The following is a 19,360-nucleotide window of genomic DNA, read 5'->3' on the forward strand; positions in this document are numbered from 1 at the left end:
CTTGGCCAAGAGTCAGGAGTCCTGGGTCCGCACTAACTAGTTGCATCTTTACCCTGGCTGACTTATCTGTGCCTTAGTTTCCTCATCTGTAAGATGGGTGTGATCTTATGTTCCTATTCCGGGGACTTTTGTTGTTGTTTTTAAGACAGAGTCTCACTCTGTCACCTAGGTTGGAATGCAATGGTGTGATCTTGACTCAGTGCAATCTCCACCTCCTGGATTCAAATGATTCTCCTGCTTCAGCCTCTCGAGTAGCTGGGATTACAGGTGTGCAACACCACACCCAGCTAATTTTTGTATCTTTAATAGAGGCAGGGTTTCGTCATGTTAGCCAGGCTGGGTTTGTTTTGAGAATCGGGTAAGAAACTGTGGAATAGTTTTGAAAAGTATAAAAGATCATGAACCCAGGTTGTCTGTGGCCTCCCATCCCACCTCTTGAATCCCCTGACCCTCTCCCCATCCCGCTCCAACTCTCCTGCTCTCTCATCTTACACAGTGGGAACACCCATTCCCCAGGACTCACTGGTCAGCGGGTCAATGCTCTGGGGAAACTGGTACTTCTTCCAGGGGCGGCGTTTGAACTTGCAGCAGAGCATGTCGCAATAGTGCTCCTCTTCCACTGGCTTGGCTTCAGCGGGCTTTGTGTCTGGAGCTGGCTCTGGGGCTTTCTTGGCTGGGGCTGTGGGATGACATTGGTGACCATCTGAACCAGCCCTGAGGCCCAGGTAGAGGATGCAGAGAGAAGGGTCCCAACTGCAGACCTTGGATCCAGATCTGAGAGGACCCTGGCACCATTATACAAGCTACTGCAAGCTCTGTGTGCAGAACCCAAGGCGCTCTTCTGGAGTGAACTCCACAACCCTCCTCAACAGCAACAGCAACCTGGGTGCCCACCCAGAAATTCTTACCAATTACAGTCTGGAACTGCTTCTCAGAAGCTGCCCCAAATGAGTTGTTTCTGGGCCAGTTGGATGTTTCAGTGTCTGCTTGTGTGTTGTGCTTAGACCCCCTTTGTTCCCTCTGATGGGATGGGGGCATTTTGTACCCAGTGTTCCCAGTACCCATGGCTGGAATGCTGAAGGGCCTAACAAAATCAAGGAAGTATTGCTCCGGGTTTCTGAGAGGGAATCTCAACTCTTTCATCTCTAAAAACAGAGACCAGATGGGATCACAGCCTCCCTGTGCATCTATGATGATACTTCTGGTCTAGGGATTGGCTCTTATAGGTTCAATATGGCTATGTTTTCCAGCTTCAAGACTGGGACATCAGGCTCTGCATGGCCTGTTGTGGGCACCATGATTTCCAAGATACGGCCTTCCTCTGGAAAGATCTAAAAAATCTCCCTGACAAGAGATCATGTGTCTTATTTCCTCCTGATACCTTGAAAGAAAAGAAAAATTTGGATAGCCTCAATAAGAACTTTCAAGGCACTGACATCTCTGAAAAATAGGACTGCCTAGTTCCAGAGCAGGCTGTGCACACAATCTGAGTGTAAGACCATAAGATACATTTTGGGGTGGCACCACTCACCTACCAGTAGGAAAGGGACAGAAGGGTCAAGGAAGGCACTTGCCCCATGGGAGAGAGGGCCGAGTGCAAGTGGATTGTTGGTCAGAACTTTGATCTTCCCACCCTTGGGTACATATCTCAACCTGTACATATGGATCCCAAATCCAGAGAGTGGGGATCTGGGCTTCTCTCATGGACCTCAACCGTTTCCTGGGGGCACCCTTGCCATGAGTTGACAGGGAACTTTGGAGGCCCCACCCCATCCCCGTCCAGGTAGGCCCCCTCCAGCTCCAGACTCACAGGGCTTGGGGCTCTCCTCATCAGAGGTGACGTCAGGGTCAATGAGTTTCTCCTTCACTTTCTCTGTCCGCTCCTTGAAGAGCTTCACCAGCTCCTGGAGCCGGTCGTTGATGATGGCGCTATTTGTGCTGGCCGTGGAGGCCGCACGGTCCTGGCCGCTGTGGGAACATCACCCAAAGCTGAGCAGGCTGAGCCGGGAGGGACCCGTGCGCCCCCAGGCCAGAGCTGTGCAGCGTCTGTGTCCCACCTTCTGACAGAGCCTGAAGGAGGTAAGTCCTGCCCCCATCTCCTTCTGACATCAGAAACCACAGACCTACTGTAATCGCCTAGAAGGAAATTCAGTCCGGGAATAATGCCCAGGTGTTCTGGCCCAGCTTTTGGAAAATGTACCACGTAGGCTCTGATTCAGATGGGCAGTTCTGGAAAAAGCATGACTCCACTTGTAATTTAGGAGGAAACTCTTGGAACTCAGTTTAGAGTTCAGCAAAATTGGGCTGTTCATCCCAGTGCAGGGTTCACATGAGATATGTGTCCAGGGGCAGAACAGAGAGGGAGCAGGCCTACTTTTTTAGGCTTAGGATATAACTGGTGGAAAAAGCAGTGCAGATACATTCTATATCCCTTTAACTTACAGGAATTAAAGTTTCTGCACTGTCAGCAAGAGAGAGAGAGAAACAGAGAGAGACAGAGAATGAATGAGTCTGCCTAGCATTCAACTTAGCGTGGCGCGTGTGCCCTGGGTGCGTTGAAGCAGGCCTGTGAATGTGCTTTCTTTCCTCTGAGTGGCCTCACTGAGATCATCTTGCTGAGCTGAATATCTTTTTTATCTTTTTTTCTCATACATTAGGACACAGAAACTGCAGTCGACTTCTCTTTTTGAGCTCAACTGAGGAAGCCGGGCTGGAGAAAACAAGTGTGAGGCTCTTTTTTTTTTTTTTTTTTTTTTTTTGAGATGAAGTTTCACTCTTGTCGCCCAGCTGGAGTGGCAGTGGTATGACCTCGGCTCAGTCAACATTCACCTCCTGGGTTCAAGCAATTCTCCTGCCTCAACCTCCCGAGTAGCTGGGATTACAGGTGCACGCCACCACGCCTGGCTAATTTTTGTAGTTTTAGTAGAGAGGCGGTTTCACCAAGTTGGCCAGGCTGGTCTCAAACTCCCGACCTCAGGTGATCCACCTGCTTCGGCCTCTGAAAGTGCTGGGATTACAGGCATGAGCCACCGTGCCCGGCCAAGTGTGGGGCTCCTAATGAGAGCTGGCATACCGGTGTGGCGGGGACATGAGCTGCTCCCCTACACTCATTCTCTCCTGTGGTGCACACTCACTGGGATATAGCCACCCAGCCAGGGACCACGTGCCAGGCTCTCACTATTGGAATGTGAGCTCTCAGACACAATACATGCAACTAGGGGCCTCCTTGCTGAAGACAGGCCTGGAGTTCTCCCTTTCTAGTGGTGACCAGTGGGACATGGGAAGGCACATGGATAAAGGGGCAGAGCACTGTCATCTGGGTCCCTAAATGATTGCATGGAGCAGAACCTTCTGCTGACCTGATGCATGCAACTATTGAGATGATGATGGTATATGATACAGTTCCTTAAGCCACTCAGCTTTTGAGGTCCATTTGAGGTCCAGCAGCCTAGCCTGCCTAGCTAATACATGGGTCTCCAAGTTGACCTCCTTAAGAGTTTTCAAGAACAGGTTTTCTCATTATACCTCATTTCTGCCTTTGTTTCTGATATTAAACCCTACCCCTACCCTATCTCATAAAATGTGAGTCCACTGCATGCTGCAGTGGGCAACTGGACTGAGGGTGGGGTTGGGGCTTCTTCTTGCTTATCTTTTCTAACTTTCCACAGCTCTGTTACACATAAACTGCATAAAATTGTGAATAGAAAAAAAGACTGGAAGGAAGAAGGAAAGCCTACTGTCTCCTGTGGCTCATCCAGGAGTCATGACTCCTACAGCCAAGGACTGTAATTGGAGATTCCAGGCAGAGCCCAGGGCCGGGGTATTCGCCATCCACCAGAGCTTCTCAGATCATTCGGGAAGAAACCTCCCACTGGCCCAGCCCTGGGGACAGTTCGATCTCAGAGACCCAGGTCCCAATGCCATCACAGTGGTTTCTTTCTCTCTTTTTCTTTTTTTTTTTTTTTTTGAGATGAGGTATTGCTCTTGTCACCCAGGCTGGAGTGCAGAGGTGTGATCTCAGCTCACTGCAACCTCTACCTCCCAGGTTCAAGTGATTCTCCTGTCTCAGCCTCCCAGGTAGCTGGGATTACAGGCACGTGCCACCACGCCCGGCTAATTTTTGTATTTTTATTAGAGACAGGGTTTCACCATGTTGGTCAGGCTAGTCTCGAACTCCTGACATCAGGTGATCTGCCCACCCCAGCCTTCCAAAGTGCTGGGATTACAGGCGTGAGCCACCACGCCTGGCCGTCATCATAGTGGTTTCTAAACATTGTTCTGCAGGCCAGCTGCACCACATCCCCTGGGGAGTTTGGAAAATGTGAACTCCCCAGGCCTACTGTCTGCAGCTCTGATCCAGTGCAGCCAGGTAGGGCCAGAGAATCTTTTTTTTTTCTTTTTTCACAAACTCCCCAGGGCAGAACCCACTGGAGATCCTGGTGGTCCTCCCTGTCCCCACTGACCTTTCAGAAGTTCAGCGGCAGGAGCCCTGCAGGCAGCTCCCCTCAGCCTCTCCTTCACAAGGGGACCTCTGCCTAGAGATCCCTCCCTCTCTGAGCACTGCTGGCCGTGGACACAGCTGGGCCCAGAGATTGAGCCCACTGGATTTTACAGGACTCCTGGGCCAGCCAGAAGCAGCCTGGGCAGGAGACCGATCCTGACTTACTGCTCGGAAGCCACTGGCAAAGTCTGCCTTGCGGTAGAAGGTTCTAAAAGCATCCACACTAGCCCCCCCACATCCCCCACCCTCCCCCTAGTCTTTCAACTTTCTGAGACCCCAGAGGGGTCTCACTCAGTGTCCTTCGGGGTGGTGGGGTCAGACCAGGCAACCACTGGGGACTCTGCTGGTGACAACGCCTTGAGCTCTTCAGCCTCATCATCCTCAGAGGGCAGCTTCTTCCTGCAAAGACACAGATGTGGAAGGGGCCTTCAGCAAAGGCAGAGGCCCCAGGGAGAAGTGTCATGACTTTGATCCCTAAAGATCATCTAGAGCCAATTCCTAGATAGAGGATGGGGGGCGGAGCATGAACTTCTGAGTCCTCATTTGCCTGGAGGGAGGGAAAACGGCAGAAGAGAGGGGCATAGCCACTCTCTAGACCTCAGTCTTCCCATCTGTTAAATGGCTTGGCCTAAAGGTAACAGCATTGGTATTGCACCCCAGTCCTACCTCTTACCTGTGTGTGGCCTCAGCAAATTACCAAAACATGCTGAGTTACTTCAGTTTCCCCCTCTGTAAAATGGGATTAAATCTACCCAAGTAAATGAGATACTTATCACTTAGTTCTCAGTTTCAACTTCCTTCCCCTCTCCTGCTCCCTGTCTAAAGTCACCCACCTCATTCCCCTCTACTCTCTATCACACCACCTTTTCAGCTATCAGAGAAGCCATGGAATCCAGTCTCCACCTTACCGTGTGACCTTAGGTAAGTCCCATCCCCTCCTGAGCCCCAGGCTCCCTATCTGAAGAATGAGGACTAAATGATCCTGGGGTCCTCCATCAGTCAGGAAGTCCAAGTCTGCCATGGAGTACCTCATTCTTGAGCCATTAGTGTCTTGGCTTATGGTGTCTAGATCTGAAATCCACCTGAATTTCAGAGACAAGAAGGTTCTTGCCCAACCTGCCTCTGGCCTGACATCAGCAGGTTGGAGCCTGGGTGTCTGACTTGGTGGAAGAGGTGATTTTGACACTATTTTATGTTGGTATCTTAGGGGCTAACTCTCTGGATTTTCCCACCCTCTGTCCCAGCAGTGAGAATGAATTGGTTTACTGAGAAACGCAAAAGCCTGGGAAAGAGGAAAAAAGATCAAGAGAGAGAAATTCCTTAATACCACCAAGAAACCAAGCTCCAGTGTTAGAGAAAGAATCCTCTTTAAGATAGAGTAGAACTAACTGATGCAGAAACACAAAGATTGTGTTTGGAGGACTCCGCCCAGGCCAATATCTACCAATAGGAAGAGCATTTCATATGTCCATGAATGAAGTCCTGGTGGAGAAGAATGGTCATTATTAATGATTTCCATTAGCATTTAAAACACAGAAGGCTGAGTGTTAGCACATGAAACCAAGAGTCTGGGGACATGGGTATGCATGTCACACATGAAAGCACATCAGGATGAGCATCAGATCAGTCAGTAGCATGAAGATGAGAGTTTAGGACTTGACGTGGTTTTGGCTCTGTGACCGCACCAAATCTCTTGTTGAATTGTAATCCCCAGTGTTGGCGGTGGGGCTTGGTGGAGGTGATTAGATCATGGGGGCGGAGTTCTCATAATGGTTTAGCACCATCCCCCCTTGGTACTGTATAGTGAGTGAATTCTCATGAAATCTGATTGTTTAAAAGTGTGTAGCACCTCCCCACTCTCTCTCAGTCCTGCTCCTGCCATGTGAGAGCCTGTTTCTTTTGCCTTCCACCATGAGTACAAGCTCCCTGAGGCCTCCCCAGAAGTAGATACTGCCATGCTGCCTGTACAGTCTGTGGAACAATGACCCAATTAAATCTCTTTTCTTTATTTTTTAGTATTTTATTTATTTATTCATTTGAGATGGAGTCTTGCTCTGTCACCCAGGCTGGAGTGCAGTGGCACGATCTCGGCTCACTGCAACCTCCGTCTCCCAGGTTCAAGCAATTCTCATGCCTCAGCCTCCCAAGTAGCTGGGATTATAGGTGTACACCACCACACCAGCTAATTTTTTTTTTTTTTAGTAGAGACGGAGTTTCACCATGTTGGCCAGGCTAGTCTCGATCTCCCAACCTCAGGTGATCCACCTGCCTCAGCTGGGTGGATCCTCAAAGTGCTGGGATAACAGGCATGAGCCACCACACCCGGCCTCTCTCTTTTCTTTATAAATTACCCAGTCTCAGGTATTTCTTTACAACAATGCAAGAATAGACTAATACAGAATTGAACCTGAGTGTACCAAAAATGGGCATAACATGGTAATACACACAGCTGAATCAGCAAGAGAAACTTGGCTGTGGGGACATGAAAATAAAATGCAAGTTGGGAGTGGTAGGACTAGAAAACGGTTAGAGGCTGGGCACCTGCTGTGAAGGTCAGGCTGCAATTGCTACACTCAGCAGGGTTCTCCTCAGCCTTGGTGAACACAGGGCAGCCTTGCTTCGGTCTTTAGCTGTGACTCTGTGAAAGTAAAATGGTGGAGCTGACTTCCAGAAAATAGGTCCTGGGACCTTGGTTTCCCAAGGGAAGTTCATGATTACTTTTTTTTTTTTTTGAGATGGAGTCTCACTCTGTTGCCCTGGCTGGAATGCAGTGGCGCAAGCTCAGCTCACTGCAACCTCTGCCTCCCGGGTTCAAGCAATTCTCCTGCCTCAGCCTCTTGAGTAGCTGAGATTACAGGCAGGTGCCACCATGCCCAGCTAATTTTTGTATTTTTAGTAGAGACAGGGTTTCACCATATTGGCCAGGCTGGTCTCGAACTCCTGACCTCAGGTGATCTGCCTACCTCAGCCTCCCAAAGTGCTGGGATTACAGGCATGAGCCACCGCCCCTGGCCATGATTACTTTTTACCAGGGCCTTCATTTCCGTGAGGTTTGATCAGAAATGGAATCCACAGGCAGGGAGCTTCACCTTGGGACCAAGCCTGACAAGGATCTTTAGTGATTAATCTGCAATTCCCAGCAGAAGCTGAAAACTCCAGCCAGTCCCCAAATTCCACCCTTTCCCCAGCTGGAGTGTCAGAGGAGGAGCCTCTGAGAACACACCCTGGGGCCCAGCCCTAAGCTGCCCAAACCTGCTGACATCTGCACATCTTCCCAAGAAGCTCACCTCAGCAGAGGTTTCTACTCCAGCCCCTGAGGGCCAATCAGAGAGCTGGGCAGGAGGACACTGGGGCAGGGGTCACTAAGGCCATCACAGTGCAGACGCAACACTCCACTGGGACCCAAACCTGAGTCTGCCAGGGTTCTAGGCCAGCGCTCTTCCCCAGCCTCATCATCTTGACTCAGGATTGTACCACTAGGATTTCTAGGGGGATCCAGAGGGAGGGATGTGTGACATCCACCTTGATTCCAGAAGGCTCTGAAATGATCCTGTTGCCTTCTGCCAACTCGCCGAGGACGGCAAAATTCATGGATTCACTTTTTTCACACTGTAATTAACAAGAACAGCCCCACACAAGAAGATTGGGGCCAAAAACCCCATTGCTGGGACCCAAAGTCCATCCTCCTGTACCCAGCACAGGGCACTCTCCTGAGCCTAGAAAGTGCACACTGCCGCTGGATGCTGTGGCTCACACCTGTAATCCCAACACTTTGGGAGGCTGAGGCGGGCAGATCACTTGAGGTCAGGAGTTCAAGACCAGCCTGCCCAACATGGTGAAACCTCGTCTCTACTAAAAATACTAAAATTAGCCGGGTGTGGTGGCAGGCACCTATAATCCCAGCTACTTGGGAGGCTGAGGTAGGAGAATCGCTTGAATCAGGGAGGCAGAGGTTGCAGTGAGCTGAGACCATTGCATTCCTGCCTGGGCAACAGGCAACAAGAGCACAACTCCATCTCAAAACAAAACAAAACAAAACAAAATAAAACAAAACAAAACCCACGAAAGTCAAGCTGCCCCAGAGAAGCCAGAATGAGGACCTAAGCTGGCAGCTTCTGGTCCCCCAGCACTGCCTGTGTCTGGCCCTGTGCTCAGTACCTTAGGGTGCAGTAGCTCGTTAAATTCTCACAATTCTAGTAACCAGGTGGTGTTTCTTTCCTCGTCTTACACGGGGAAAATGGAGGCCTAGGGAGGTTAAATGACCTGCCTTAAGACCCACGTCTTACAAGTGGTGCTCTGGGATTCACTCCAAGCCATGGCCTTAAGCTGGAAAGAGGGCCTTGCTCAAGCTCCTCTGTGGCTATTTGGCTCCCAATGTTCATTCTGTCCCTGCTCACAGTCAGCCCCACCGCCCTCGGCCTCTACAGAGAGGCAGGCCTCAGAATTCTCCCCTCTCAGGGCTGGGCTCAGGTAGAGGTTTCCAACCCTGTTTCTCATAGTCACAGTCAACCTGGCACTTGCTTGTTTATTTGGTTACTTGTTCATTGTCTATCTTGGCCCCTCTAGAATGTTAGCCCCATGAGGGCAGGCCCCTGCCAGGCTTCTCCCTCATGTATCCCCAGCACCCAGGGCAGAGCCCAGCACATACAGATGTTCAGTACATGCTTGCGAATGCATGAATGACAGGGACAAGAGGAGCCTCACAGGCCCAGCTCACAAGCAGAAAGCCAGAGGCTTAGATTCCAGCCACACATGATCTTGGTCCCCTCCCTCCCCTAAATATGCCACCCCCTACCCAGCCCAGCCTGCATTGTTTCCCTGCCCATATAAAGGGAACAGGGGTAAATGGAGAGATGTCTACAAGTGGAGCCATTTCTGGATCCCCTAATGGGCTTTGTACATACTTCAGTGAACTAAACATAAGAACTGATGAAGCTGTGAGCTGTACCCCAAGGCTCAGTGAAACTGTGTCTCTGTTCTCTGTGTTAAGACCTCACAGCCCTCAGTTTGCTACACCTAGCCATCTCCACTCTGAGCCTTCTGACCTCAGCTGAGCAATTACTCAGGAGCTCATGGATGAGAGCAAAAATTAACTAAGAAGAAAGAACCATCTCTACATCCAGCCAGTGCAGAAGAGGCACAGACAGCCTCCTTTAGCTTATAAAGCAGTGTCCTGCCCTTGGCAGTTTGCCTCCAGCTGTACACACAGCCTTCTCCCAGGCACCTGGCTTGAGTTGTCCAAAAGCAGCTCTAACCACTCAGCAACAAATTTATCTGAAGAGGTGTAAAAATGTGCACCACCTTGACTAAGAGTGTCACTCTTGAGAAAGGAGCCTAAGGGCAGAGAGCGGAAGACCAAACACGTGATCATGGTGCCATTATGGATAGGGCCCAACAAGAGGGGATTTGTTAAGTTCATTCCGGCACATGGAGGGGGAGGAATACCCAACAGCCATCATAAGTGAGCATTAAGGAGACAGCCCAGCAATATGGAAAAGGGTTCATGGAATGAGACAGCACCGTAAACTGGATCCCTCCTCCAATTAAAACCATTCAAGACCATGGGCCTAACCAAGGCATAGAGGAGAATGCAGAGCAGTAAAAACACCATCTTGGGTGGTGGGATTGTAGATGATTATTTTTCTAGTGTTCTGTGGTGTTTCCATTATATTATCTATTATCTTTTTTTTTTCTTCAGACAGAGTCTCACTCTGTCACCCAGGCTGGAGTGCAATGGCATGATCTTGGCTCACTGCAACCGCTGCCTCGCAGGTTCAAACGATTCTCCTGCCTCAGCCTCCTTAGTAGCTGGGACTATAGGCATGTGCCACCATGCCCAGCTAATTTTTGTATTTTTTAGTAGAGACAGGGTTTTTCCATGTTGGCCAGGCTGGTCTCAAACCCCTGACCTCAGGTGATCCATCTGCCTCCGCCTCCCAAAGTGCTGGGATTATAGGCATGAGCCACTATGCCCAGCCCACATTATATTGTCTAATAATACAATGGGTAGATGACACTGAAAGCACAGGTAACAAAAGCAAAACATAGACAAGTGGGATTATCTCCATCTAAAAACTTCTGCATAGAAGGAAACAACAGTGAAAAGAAAGCCTGCAGAATGGGAGAAAATCTTTGAAAATTATATATTTGATAAATAAAAGAAACTCCTACACCTCAATATGAAAACAAACAAACACATTACCTAACTAAAAAATAGGCAAAGAACTCGAATAGACATTTCTCCAAAGAAGACATACAAATGGCTGGCAGGAATATGAAAAGCTACTCAACATCACTAATCGTTGGGTGTATTAGTCCATTTTCACACTGCTATAAAGGACTACCTGAGACTGGATAATTTACAAAGGAAAGAGGTTTAAGTGACTCACAGTTCCACGTGGCTGGGGAAGCCTCAGGAAACTTACAATCATGGAGGAAGGCAAAGGGGAAGCAAGGCACATCTTACACAGCAGTGAGAGAGAGAGAGAGAGGGAGAGAGGGAAAGAGAGAGAGGGAGAGAGAGAGAGAGAGACTTTTTCTTTTTAATTTATAAGGAAAAGAGGTTTAATTGACTCACAGTACCACAGGCTTAACAGGAAATATAACCGGGAGGCCTCAGGAAACAAACAATCATGGCGGAAGGCAGATGGAAACAGGTACATCTTCCCATGACAGAGCAGGAGAGAGAGAAAGAGCAAATGCGGAGGGGCCACACACTTTTAAATGCCAGAAGTGCCACAGTTTTAAACCATTGGATCTCGTGAGAACTCACTGTCATGAGAACAGCATGGGGAAAACCAGCCCCATGATCCATTCACCTCCCACCAGGTCCGTCCCTTGACACATGGGGATTAAAATTCGAGAGGAGATTTGGGTGGGGACACAGAGCCAAACCATATAATCAGAGAAATGCAAATCAAAACCACACTGAGATACCCCCTCACACCTGTTAAGATATCCATGATCCAAAAATAAATAAATAAATAAAACAGAAAATAACAAGCATTGACAAGTATGTAGAGAAACAGGAAAAATGGTATAGTCACTGTGGAAAACAGAATGGTGGTTCCTCAAAATATTATAAATAGGACTGCCATATGATCCAGCAGTCCCTCTTCTGGTTGTTTATCCAAAATAATCAAAATCAGGATCTCAAAGAGATATTTGCACTCCCATGTTCATTGTAACACTATTCACAATGGCCAAGAGATGGAAACAATATAAATGTCCATCAACGGATAAATAAAGAAAATGTGGGCTGTGTTGGCAGCTCACACCTGTAATTCCGGCACTTTGGGAGGCTAAGGCAGGTGGATTGCTCGAGCTCAGGAGTTTGAGACCAGCCTTTGGCAACAAACTAAGACCCCATCTCTACAAAAAATAAAAAATTAGCTGGGTGGTGGCACGTGCCTGTAGTCCCAGCTACTCGAGAAGCTGAGAAGGGGAAATGCTTGAGCCCAGGAGGTTGAGGCTGCAGTGGACCAATATCACACCACTGCACTCCAACCTGGGTGACAGAGAGAGATCTTGTCTGAAAGGAAGAAAGCAGGAGAGGGGAGGGAAGGGGAGGAGAAGAGAGGGGAGGGGAGAGATAGGGGAAGGAGGAGGGGAAGGGGAGGGGGAAGGAAGGAAGGAAAAAAGAAAAGAAAATAAAAGAAGAAAGAAAAGAAAATGTGGCCTATCCATACAATGGGACATTACTCAGCCTTAAAAAAGGAAGAAAATCCTGTCACATGCTACAATGTGGATGAATCTTAAGGACATTGTGCCAAGAGAAATAAGCCAGTCCCAAAAAGATAAATACTGCATGATTCCACATATATGAGATATCTAAAGTAGTCAAGCTCATAGAAACAGAAAGTAGAATGAAAAAGTAGAATGGTGGCTGCCGGGGCTGGGGTGGGGGTGAAGGGAAGAATGGGGAGTTGCTGTTCAATGAGTATAGAGCTTCAGTCATGCAAGACGAAAAATTCTAGAGATGTGCTGTAAATAATGTGCATATAGGTAACAATACTGTACTGTACACTTAAAATTTAAGAGTTTTTTTTAAATAAAGACTTGGTAAGTTATAATCATATGCAAGTTTTAATAAATAGCATCCTATCAAAAATGAAATAAAATAAAATGTGGAGGTAGAAATTAATTCTGTAACATTTATTATGTATTACTATATTATTTATTTATTTTAAATTTAAAAAGCTTTTTTTTTTATTTTTTGAGACAGAGTCTTGCTCTGTTGCCCAGGCTGCAGTGCAATGGCACGATCTCAGTTCACTGCCACATCCCAGGCTCAAGCAATTCTCATGCCTCAGCCTCCCGAGTAGCTGGGATTACAGGAGTGCACCACTATGCCTAGCTAATTTTTTTGTATTTTTAGGAAAGACGGGGTTTCGCTATGTTGGCCAGGCTGGTCTTAAACTCCTGGCCTCAAATGATCCACCCACCTCAGCCTCACAAAGTGCTGGCATTACAGGCAGTAGCCACCGTGCCTCGCTATTACTATATTATTTATTATATTACTCCTTCTAACTTATAGCTGAGGGCATTTGGGACAGGGCCTCCCATGAGAGCTTTTATAAGAGACCTAATTCAGGAGTTAGGAAAACGAGGAAGGGGCATCATAGTCCCACTTCTGACACCAACTCGCTGTGTGATTTTAGTCCAGCTGCTTCTCCCTCTGGCCTCAGTCTCTTTATCTGCCAAATAAACAGGTGGCACAGTGCCGAGAAAAGCCCAAGAGAAGCATAAAAGGTAACCTGTGTGTCCCCGAGGCTGAGCTTGGGACTATGAGGGTGTCTGATTTGGCAGGAGATGGTGGCGGCAACACGGTTGAGGGTGGATTCTCTTCTGCCATGAGGGGGCAGCTATCAGCATCGGTATCTTCCACCTGCACTTCTGGGTGCTGTTTCGTGGCAGGCACTGGGGGAGAGGAAGGAGAGGAGAAAGTCAGAGAGAGACAAAAGCCGGGTCCCAGGAGTCCGGCTGTGTTCTTGAAGAAAACCAGAGAAAGCATGTTTGGAGGGGACTCTGATAGCTTCACTTCCCAATGGTGCACACAGAAAAGCTCCATGCAGGGGGTGCAGGAACGTGGTGCCTGGGGTCCTCTGAGGGTCACAGCCACCAGCCCAGGAGCCACGAAAGAAGCCACAAAGCCACAGAAACCACGGGAGCTCCCCTACACAGCCTGGAGCCCAGCTCTCCTAGCTCTCAAAGCCCAGTTTGGTTTCCCTGCACTTGAGCAAGCTCCAAGAGCTGAGGCAGTGGCAGCCCCCAGAGAGGACACAGGGGAGCCAGAGTCCTGGCGCCTGGCCTAGCACAGCCTGAGTCAGCTGCTTCCCCTCTCTGAGCTTCAGTTTCCCCACCCCAAGTTAGGGTGACCATGCCTTCCCAGGCCTGTGGGGAGGAGCCAGAAGGCACAAGTACTCACATTCTTAAAGATTCTTTTTTTGTTGTTTTTTGAGTCAGAGTCTTGCTCTGTCTCCCAGGCTGGAGTGCAGTGGTGCAATCTCAGTTCACCCCAAGCTCCTTCTCCTGGGTTCATGCCATTCTCCTGCCTCAGCCTCCCGAGTAGCTGGGACTACAGGCTCCCGCCACCACGCCCGGCTAGTTTTTGTTTTGTTTTGTTTTGTTTTTTTGAGACAGAGTCTTGCTCTGTCACCCAGGTTGGAGTGCAGTGGCACAGTCTCGGCTCATTGCAAGCTCCGCCTCCCAGGGTTCATGCCATTCTCCTGCCTCAGCCTCCCAATTAGCTGCGAATACAGGCACCTGCCACCACGCCTGGCTAATTTTTTGTATTTTTAGTAGAGACCGGGTTTCACCGTGTTAGCCAGGATGGTCTCGATCTCCTGACCTTGTGATCCACCTGCCTCAGCCTCCCAAAGTTGCTGGGATTACAGGTGTGAGCCACTGCACCCAGCCAAGTCCTCACATTCTTTTTAAAAATTATTTTGTTTGCTTTTGAGAAGGGGGGGGCGGGTCTCACTCTGTCACCCAGGCTGGAGTGCAGTGGCACGATTGCAGCTCACTGCAACCTCTGCCTCCTGCAACCTCTGCCTCCCAGGCTCAAGTGATCTTCCCGGCAGCCTCCCAAGTAGCTGGGACCACAGACGCACACCACCATGCTCGGCTAATTTTTGTGTTTGTGTAGAGATGAGGTCTCACCATGTTGCCCAGGCTGGTCTCGAACTCCTGAGCTCAGGTGATCCACCTACCTTGGCCTCCCAAAGTGCTGGGATTACAGGCGTGAGCCACTGGGCCCGGCTGGCCTCACATTCTTGAAGAGCATCAAATGGAGACATTTGCAGGGTCCCTCCAATCAAGGGTAACAGACTGTGTAGTGTGTGCTACTCCCTATTTGGATAACTGCTTGGTTATGTCCTTGTTCTTGTACATGCCAGGGGCCCCCAAATTCATCAGCTAGCCTGACTCTGGACCTCTGACAGGCCCTGTACTGTGTCCCACATTCTGAGAATCAGGTCCTCTCCAGGGAGCCTGGACGTGGCCCTACCTTGGGCTCCATCACCCACCTCAGGGACTGCAGGGACAGGTCTGCCCCAAGTCCAAGCTCAGAGGATACTGAGAGGCTGGGATAGTATTCCTCCTTCTCCCCTACACCTAGGGGGGTCTACCCAATAGCAGCTGGGCACAGGTGTGGGCACCAGCAAGGCAGGCAGGGATACACCCCCCAAAAGCGGGAAGCAGGGAGATTTTGAAATAATTATATATGTGCTTTTTGTTTCTTTTTCTTTCTTTTCTTTTCTTTTTTTTTTTTTTTTTTTTTTTTGAGATGGAGTCTCGCTCTGTCGCCTAGGCTGGAGTATAGTGGTGTGATCTCGGCTCACTGCAACCTCTGCCTCCCAGGTTTAAGCCATTCTCCTGCCTCAGACTCCTGAGTAGCTGGGATTACAGGCCCCTGACACCACGCCTGGCTAATTTTTGTATTTTTAGTGGAGACGGGGTTTCACCATGTTGTCCAGGCTGGTCTTGAACTCCTGATCTCAGGTGATCTGCCGGCCTCGGCCTCCCAAAGTGCTGGGATTACAGGCATGAGCCACCGCACCCAGCCGATATGGGCTTTTTTTCAAATGGCCTTTATAAGAAAAGCCGGCACTCTGTTAAATTGCTTACACTTACTCTATAGTTTAATGGAGTGAACCCTAAATCCTCTGGAGAAGAGGATGAGCAGGAATGGAGAAGTTGTTAAAAATGTAAAGGGGGCCAGGCACAGTTGCTCATGCCTGTAATCCCAGCACTTTGGAAGGCTGAGGTGGAAGGATCCCCTAAGTTCAAGAGCAGCCTGAGCAACATAGCAAAACCCCACCTCTACAAAAAAATTCAAAAATCGGCTGGTCACAGTGTTCCAGCTACTTGGGAGGCTGAGGTTGGAGGATAGGTTGAACCTGGGAGGTAGAACCTGCAATGAGTCAAGATCACGCCTACTATACTCCAGCCTCGGCAAAAGAGCGAGACCCTGTCTCACAAAATAATAAAAAATAAAATAAAATGGAAGTAATGTTCTTACTACAGCTTCTCATTACCTTGTCTGTAGCATCTAGAATCATCATGTACTCTAGCACAGCTAGATCAGCCCCCTGTGTCAATGTGTCCCCGGGAACATTTTCCCAAGTGTGGGGCTCCCAGAGACTGGGGAGGACACGAGATGATCTCAGATGGTACAGACAAGGCAAAGGATAACCTAGAATAAGAATGTTACTCCTGGTCGGGCACAGCAGCTCACGCCTGTAATTCCAGCACTTTGGGAGGCTGAGGCAGGAGGATGACCTGAAGTCAGGAGTTTGAGGCCAGCCTGGCCAACATGGAGAAACTCCATCTCTACTAAAAATACAAAAATTCCCCAGGCCTGGAGGCATGTGCCTATAATCCCAGCTGCTCAGGAGGCTGAGACAGGAGAATGGCGTGAACCCGGGAGGCGGAGCTTGCAGTGAGCTGAGGTCGCGCCACTGCACTTCAGCCTGGGTGGCAAAGCTAGATTCCGTCTCAAAAAAAAAAAAAAAAAAAAAAAAAAAAAGCAGCAGTGGTTGCAGTGAGCCAAGATCGCGCCACTGCACTCCAGCCTGGGCAACAGAGCAAGACTCCATCTCAAAAAAAAAAAAAAAAAAGTTACACCCTCTTTTAGTGAATACCCAGAGAGGAAGTCTCGGGTCGGTGCTACTGTGGCCTTAGAGCCTCTCTCACACAGCCTAATCCCACTTGTGGCTAACAGAGCAGGCCCAGCTTCGAGCCTGCAGCAGGCCCATCCGTCTCATTAGAAAACAGCAACACCATTGTGTTTTCAGTGTATTTGAGGTTATTTTTATTTATGCCTCTGTTTATGGCAAGCAATGCTGGTTTTCCATTTGAATAGTAATAAAGTTTTCCTATTTAAATATACTTAATTAAATAAAAAAGAGAATCCACTGAAAGAAAAATAGTAAGCAAATAAAATTAGAGTTGAGGCCGGGCACAGTGGCTCATGCCTGTAATCCCAGCACTTTGGGAGGCTGAGGTGGGCAAATCACCTGAGGTCAGGAGTTCAAGACCAGCCTGACCAACATGGCAAAACCCTGTCTCTACTAAAAATACAAAAATTAGCCCGGAAAGGTGGCACACACCTGTGGTCCCAGCTACTCGGGAGGCGGATGTTGCAGTGAGCCGAGATGGTGCCACCGCACTCCAGCCCGAGCAACAGAGCAAGACTCCATTCCCCCCCCCGCAAAAAAAAAATAGAATTGGTACAGATTTAGCAGTTATCAGGGAGTGGCCTGTGGCGGTGGGAGCTGGGGGATGCTTTGGGGTCTTTTTGTTTTGTTTCCTTTTTCTTTTTTTTTTTAAGCAATTCAGCATCCTCAATGATAGGGGTGGGCTGCTTTGGAGTAGTAGATTCAAGGCTTGCCTACCAGAAGATGGAGGCCGGGGTGGCACCCCTTACTGTTGGATGACCTCCATGCCACCTCATCTCCTCTCTGTGCCCACCTCAAGCCAGGGAGAGGAGAGAAGGACAACAGTGGACGTCTTCCCGTGAAATGTTCTGTCCTGCCTGGCTGGACTGATCTCAGAGGCAGCTCTGCACCGTGTCAACCACAAATAAACAAACAAGCCAATCAAAAGGGCAAGCAGGCATGTCTGGCTTGGGTTAAGTCAGAAAGTGACAGGGGTTAGTCCAGGGTGCCAGTATGTTCCTGAACTCTTTGTCATCAGGCAGTGAGCAGTAGCAGCCCAAAGGCCACTACGGGGACCTTGTCACAATCAATGGATCCAGACAGCCCTCCCTCCACCCTAGCCTCTGAGGATGACTATCTGCACCTGGAGCTTCTTTCCTGAAATGGAATTTGCTGAGCAGCAAACTGTCAAGGTCAGTGGGTTCTGTCTGCAATCAGCACCCACATTACTCTTCTATTCCATTTCCCTCCTTTCACTCCCCTCCACTCCGATCCCAGACTCCCTGTCCAAGCCTCTTGGCCTAGAGATCTGAGCAAGTGACTTGTTTAAACTAAGGTGTGAATGATTACCTGTATAAAAACAATGTGCCTAAAGAAAGGAATATATGTTTAACCCAAAGAAATGAATTGCTGGCCAGGCACAGTGGCTTATGCCTGTAATCCCAGCACTTTGGGAGGCCGAGGTGGGCAGATCATTTGATATCAGGAGTTTGAGACCAGCCTGGCCAACATAGCAAAACCCCGTCTCTACTAAAATACAAAAAGTAGTCAGGCGTGATGGCATATGCCTGTAATCCCAGCTACTCGGGAGGCTGAGGCACAAGAATTGCTGGGAGGCAGAGGTTGCAGTGAACTGAGATCATGTCACTGCATTCCAGCCTGGGTGACAGAGAGAGACTCTGTCTCAAAAAACAAAAAAAAAAAAGAAAAGAAAGAAAGAGGAAGAGAAAGAGAGAGACAAAAATAAATGAATTGCTAATTGTGGTGGAATTTTAGGCATAAAGAGAAGGGGGCTAAAACCCCTCAAGTCACTACCACAAAGCAGGATGAAGGTATTGATTGGCAGAGGAAGAGGAGATGGTTTTCCATAAGCAACTAGTGGTCCACACTATGACCACAGCACCCAGGCAGGAAGACAGCCCCAGCCATGCAGAAGCACACGCCACAGATATGAGAATGCTGGGTGGGCAAGATCGGGCTACCTAGTTGGCGGATGGAGCTCCTGGTCTCCTTGGCGAAGCTGGAGTTGGACAAGGTGGTTCTCCGGGAGGTGAGGACAGGGATGCGGGTGATTGGGACGCGGTAGCTGGGCACATTAGGGAGATGCTCTACCAGGTTTTGGAGGGCAGAGGCAGAGGCCACCTGGCCAGGTAGCTGGTCCTGGACTAGGCGATTCAGCTCCATGTTCTGACATGGTGTAGCCATGGTGCTGGGGCCAGAGTCTCAGGCAGAGGCGTGACCCTGGGGACTGCAATTAGGAGCACAGAGTTGGGGGAGACAATAGGTGGGGGTCCTCCCACCAGCCTAACACAACCAGCCTGGTGCCTACCTGCATTTTCAGCGGTGCTACCCAAAGCCAGAAGCATCACTCTTGTCCCTGGAGTTCAACGTCTAATGTATCATCAGGTCATGTGGCTGGCCCACCCAGGAGCACCGAGAGACAGCCCAGGAGACCCCCAACTTCTCATGCTCCCTCCGCTTACCAACCACCGGCAGCATTTCCCAAAAATATTAGAATCCAATAACCCAGAACTCACAGAATCTCAGATTCTTAGACCCAAGAAACCCAGGACTCGAACATTCTTAGCCTGGTAGAATTTTCCAGTCCAAAGCAGCCCTGGAGGTCAACTAATTTCACTTCCAACCAGAAGCAGTAACTCTTCCTACGGCCCTGGTTCCCCAACTGGGCTGTGCATTGGAA

The 19,360-nt window shown here is 49.2% G+C and overlaps 1 protein-coding gene across 1 annotated transcript in view; it reads right to left on the bottom strand.

Moving 5' to 3' along the window:
- The window catches only part of CNGB1 (cyclic nucleotide gated channel subunit beta 1), a 96,911-nt gene that overhangs the window by 38,828 nt on the left and 38,723 nt on the right, over positions 1–19,360 (bottom strand). The window contains exons 18-21 of the mRNA XM_055100784.2: positions 13,258–13,420; positions 4,793–4,900; positions 1,811–1,968; positions 524–679 (exon numbers count right to left, since the gene is read on the bottom strand). Coding sequence (XP_054956759.2) covers positions 524–679; positions 1,811–1,968; positions 4,793–4,900; positions 13,258–13,420 — 585 coding nt within the window. The remainder of the gene's footprint in view (positions 1–523; positions 680–1,810; positions 1,969–4,792; positions 4,901–13,257; positions 13,421–19,360) is intronic.

Source organism: Pan paniscus, chromosome 18 (assembly GCF_029289425.2).
Source record: "Pan paniscus chromosome 18, NHGRI_mPanPan1-v2.0_pri, whole genome shotgun sequence".
NCBI classification, from domain to species: Eukaryota; Metazoa; Chordata; class Mammalia; order Primates; family Hominidae; genus Pan; species Pan paniscus.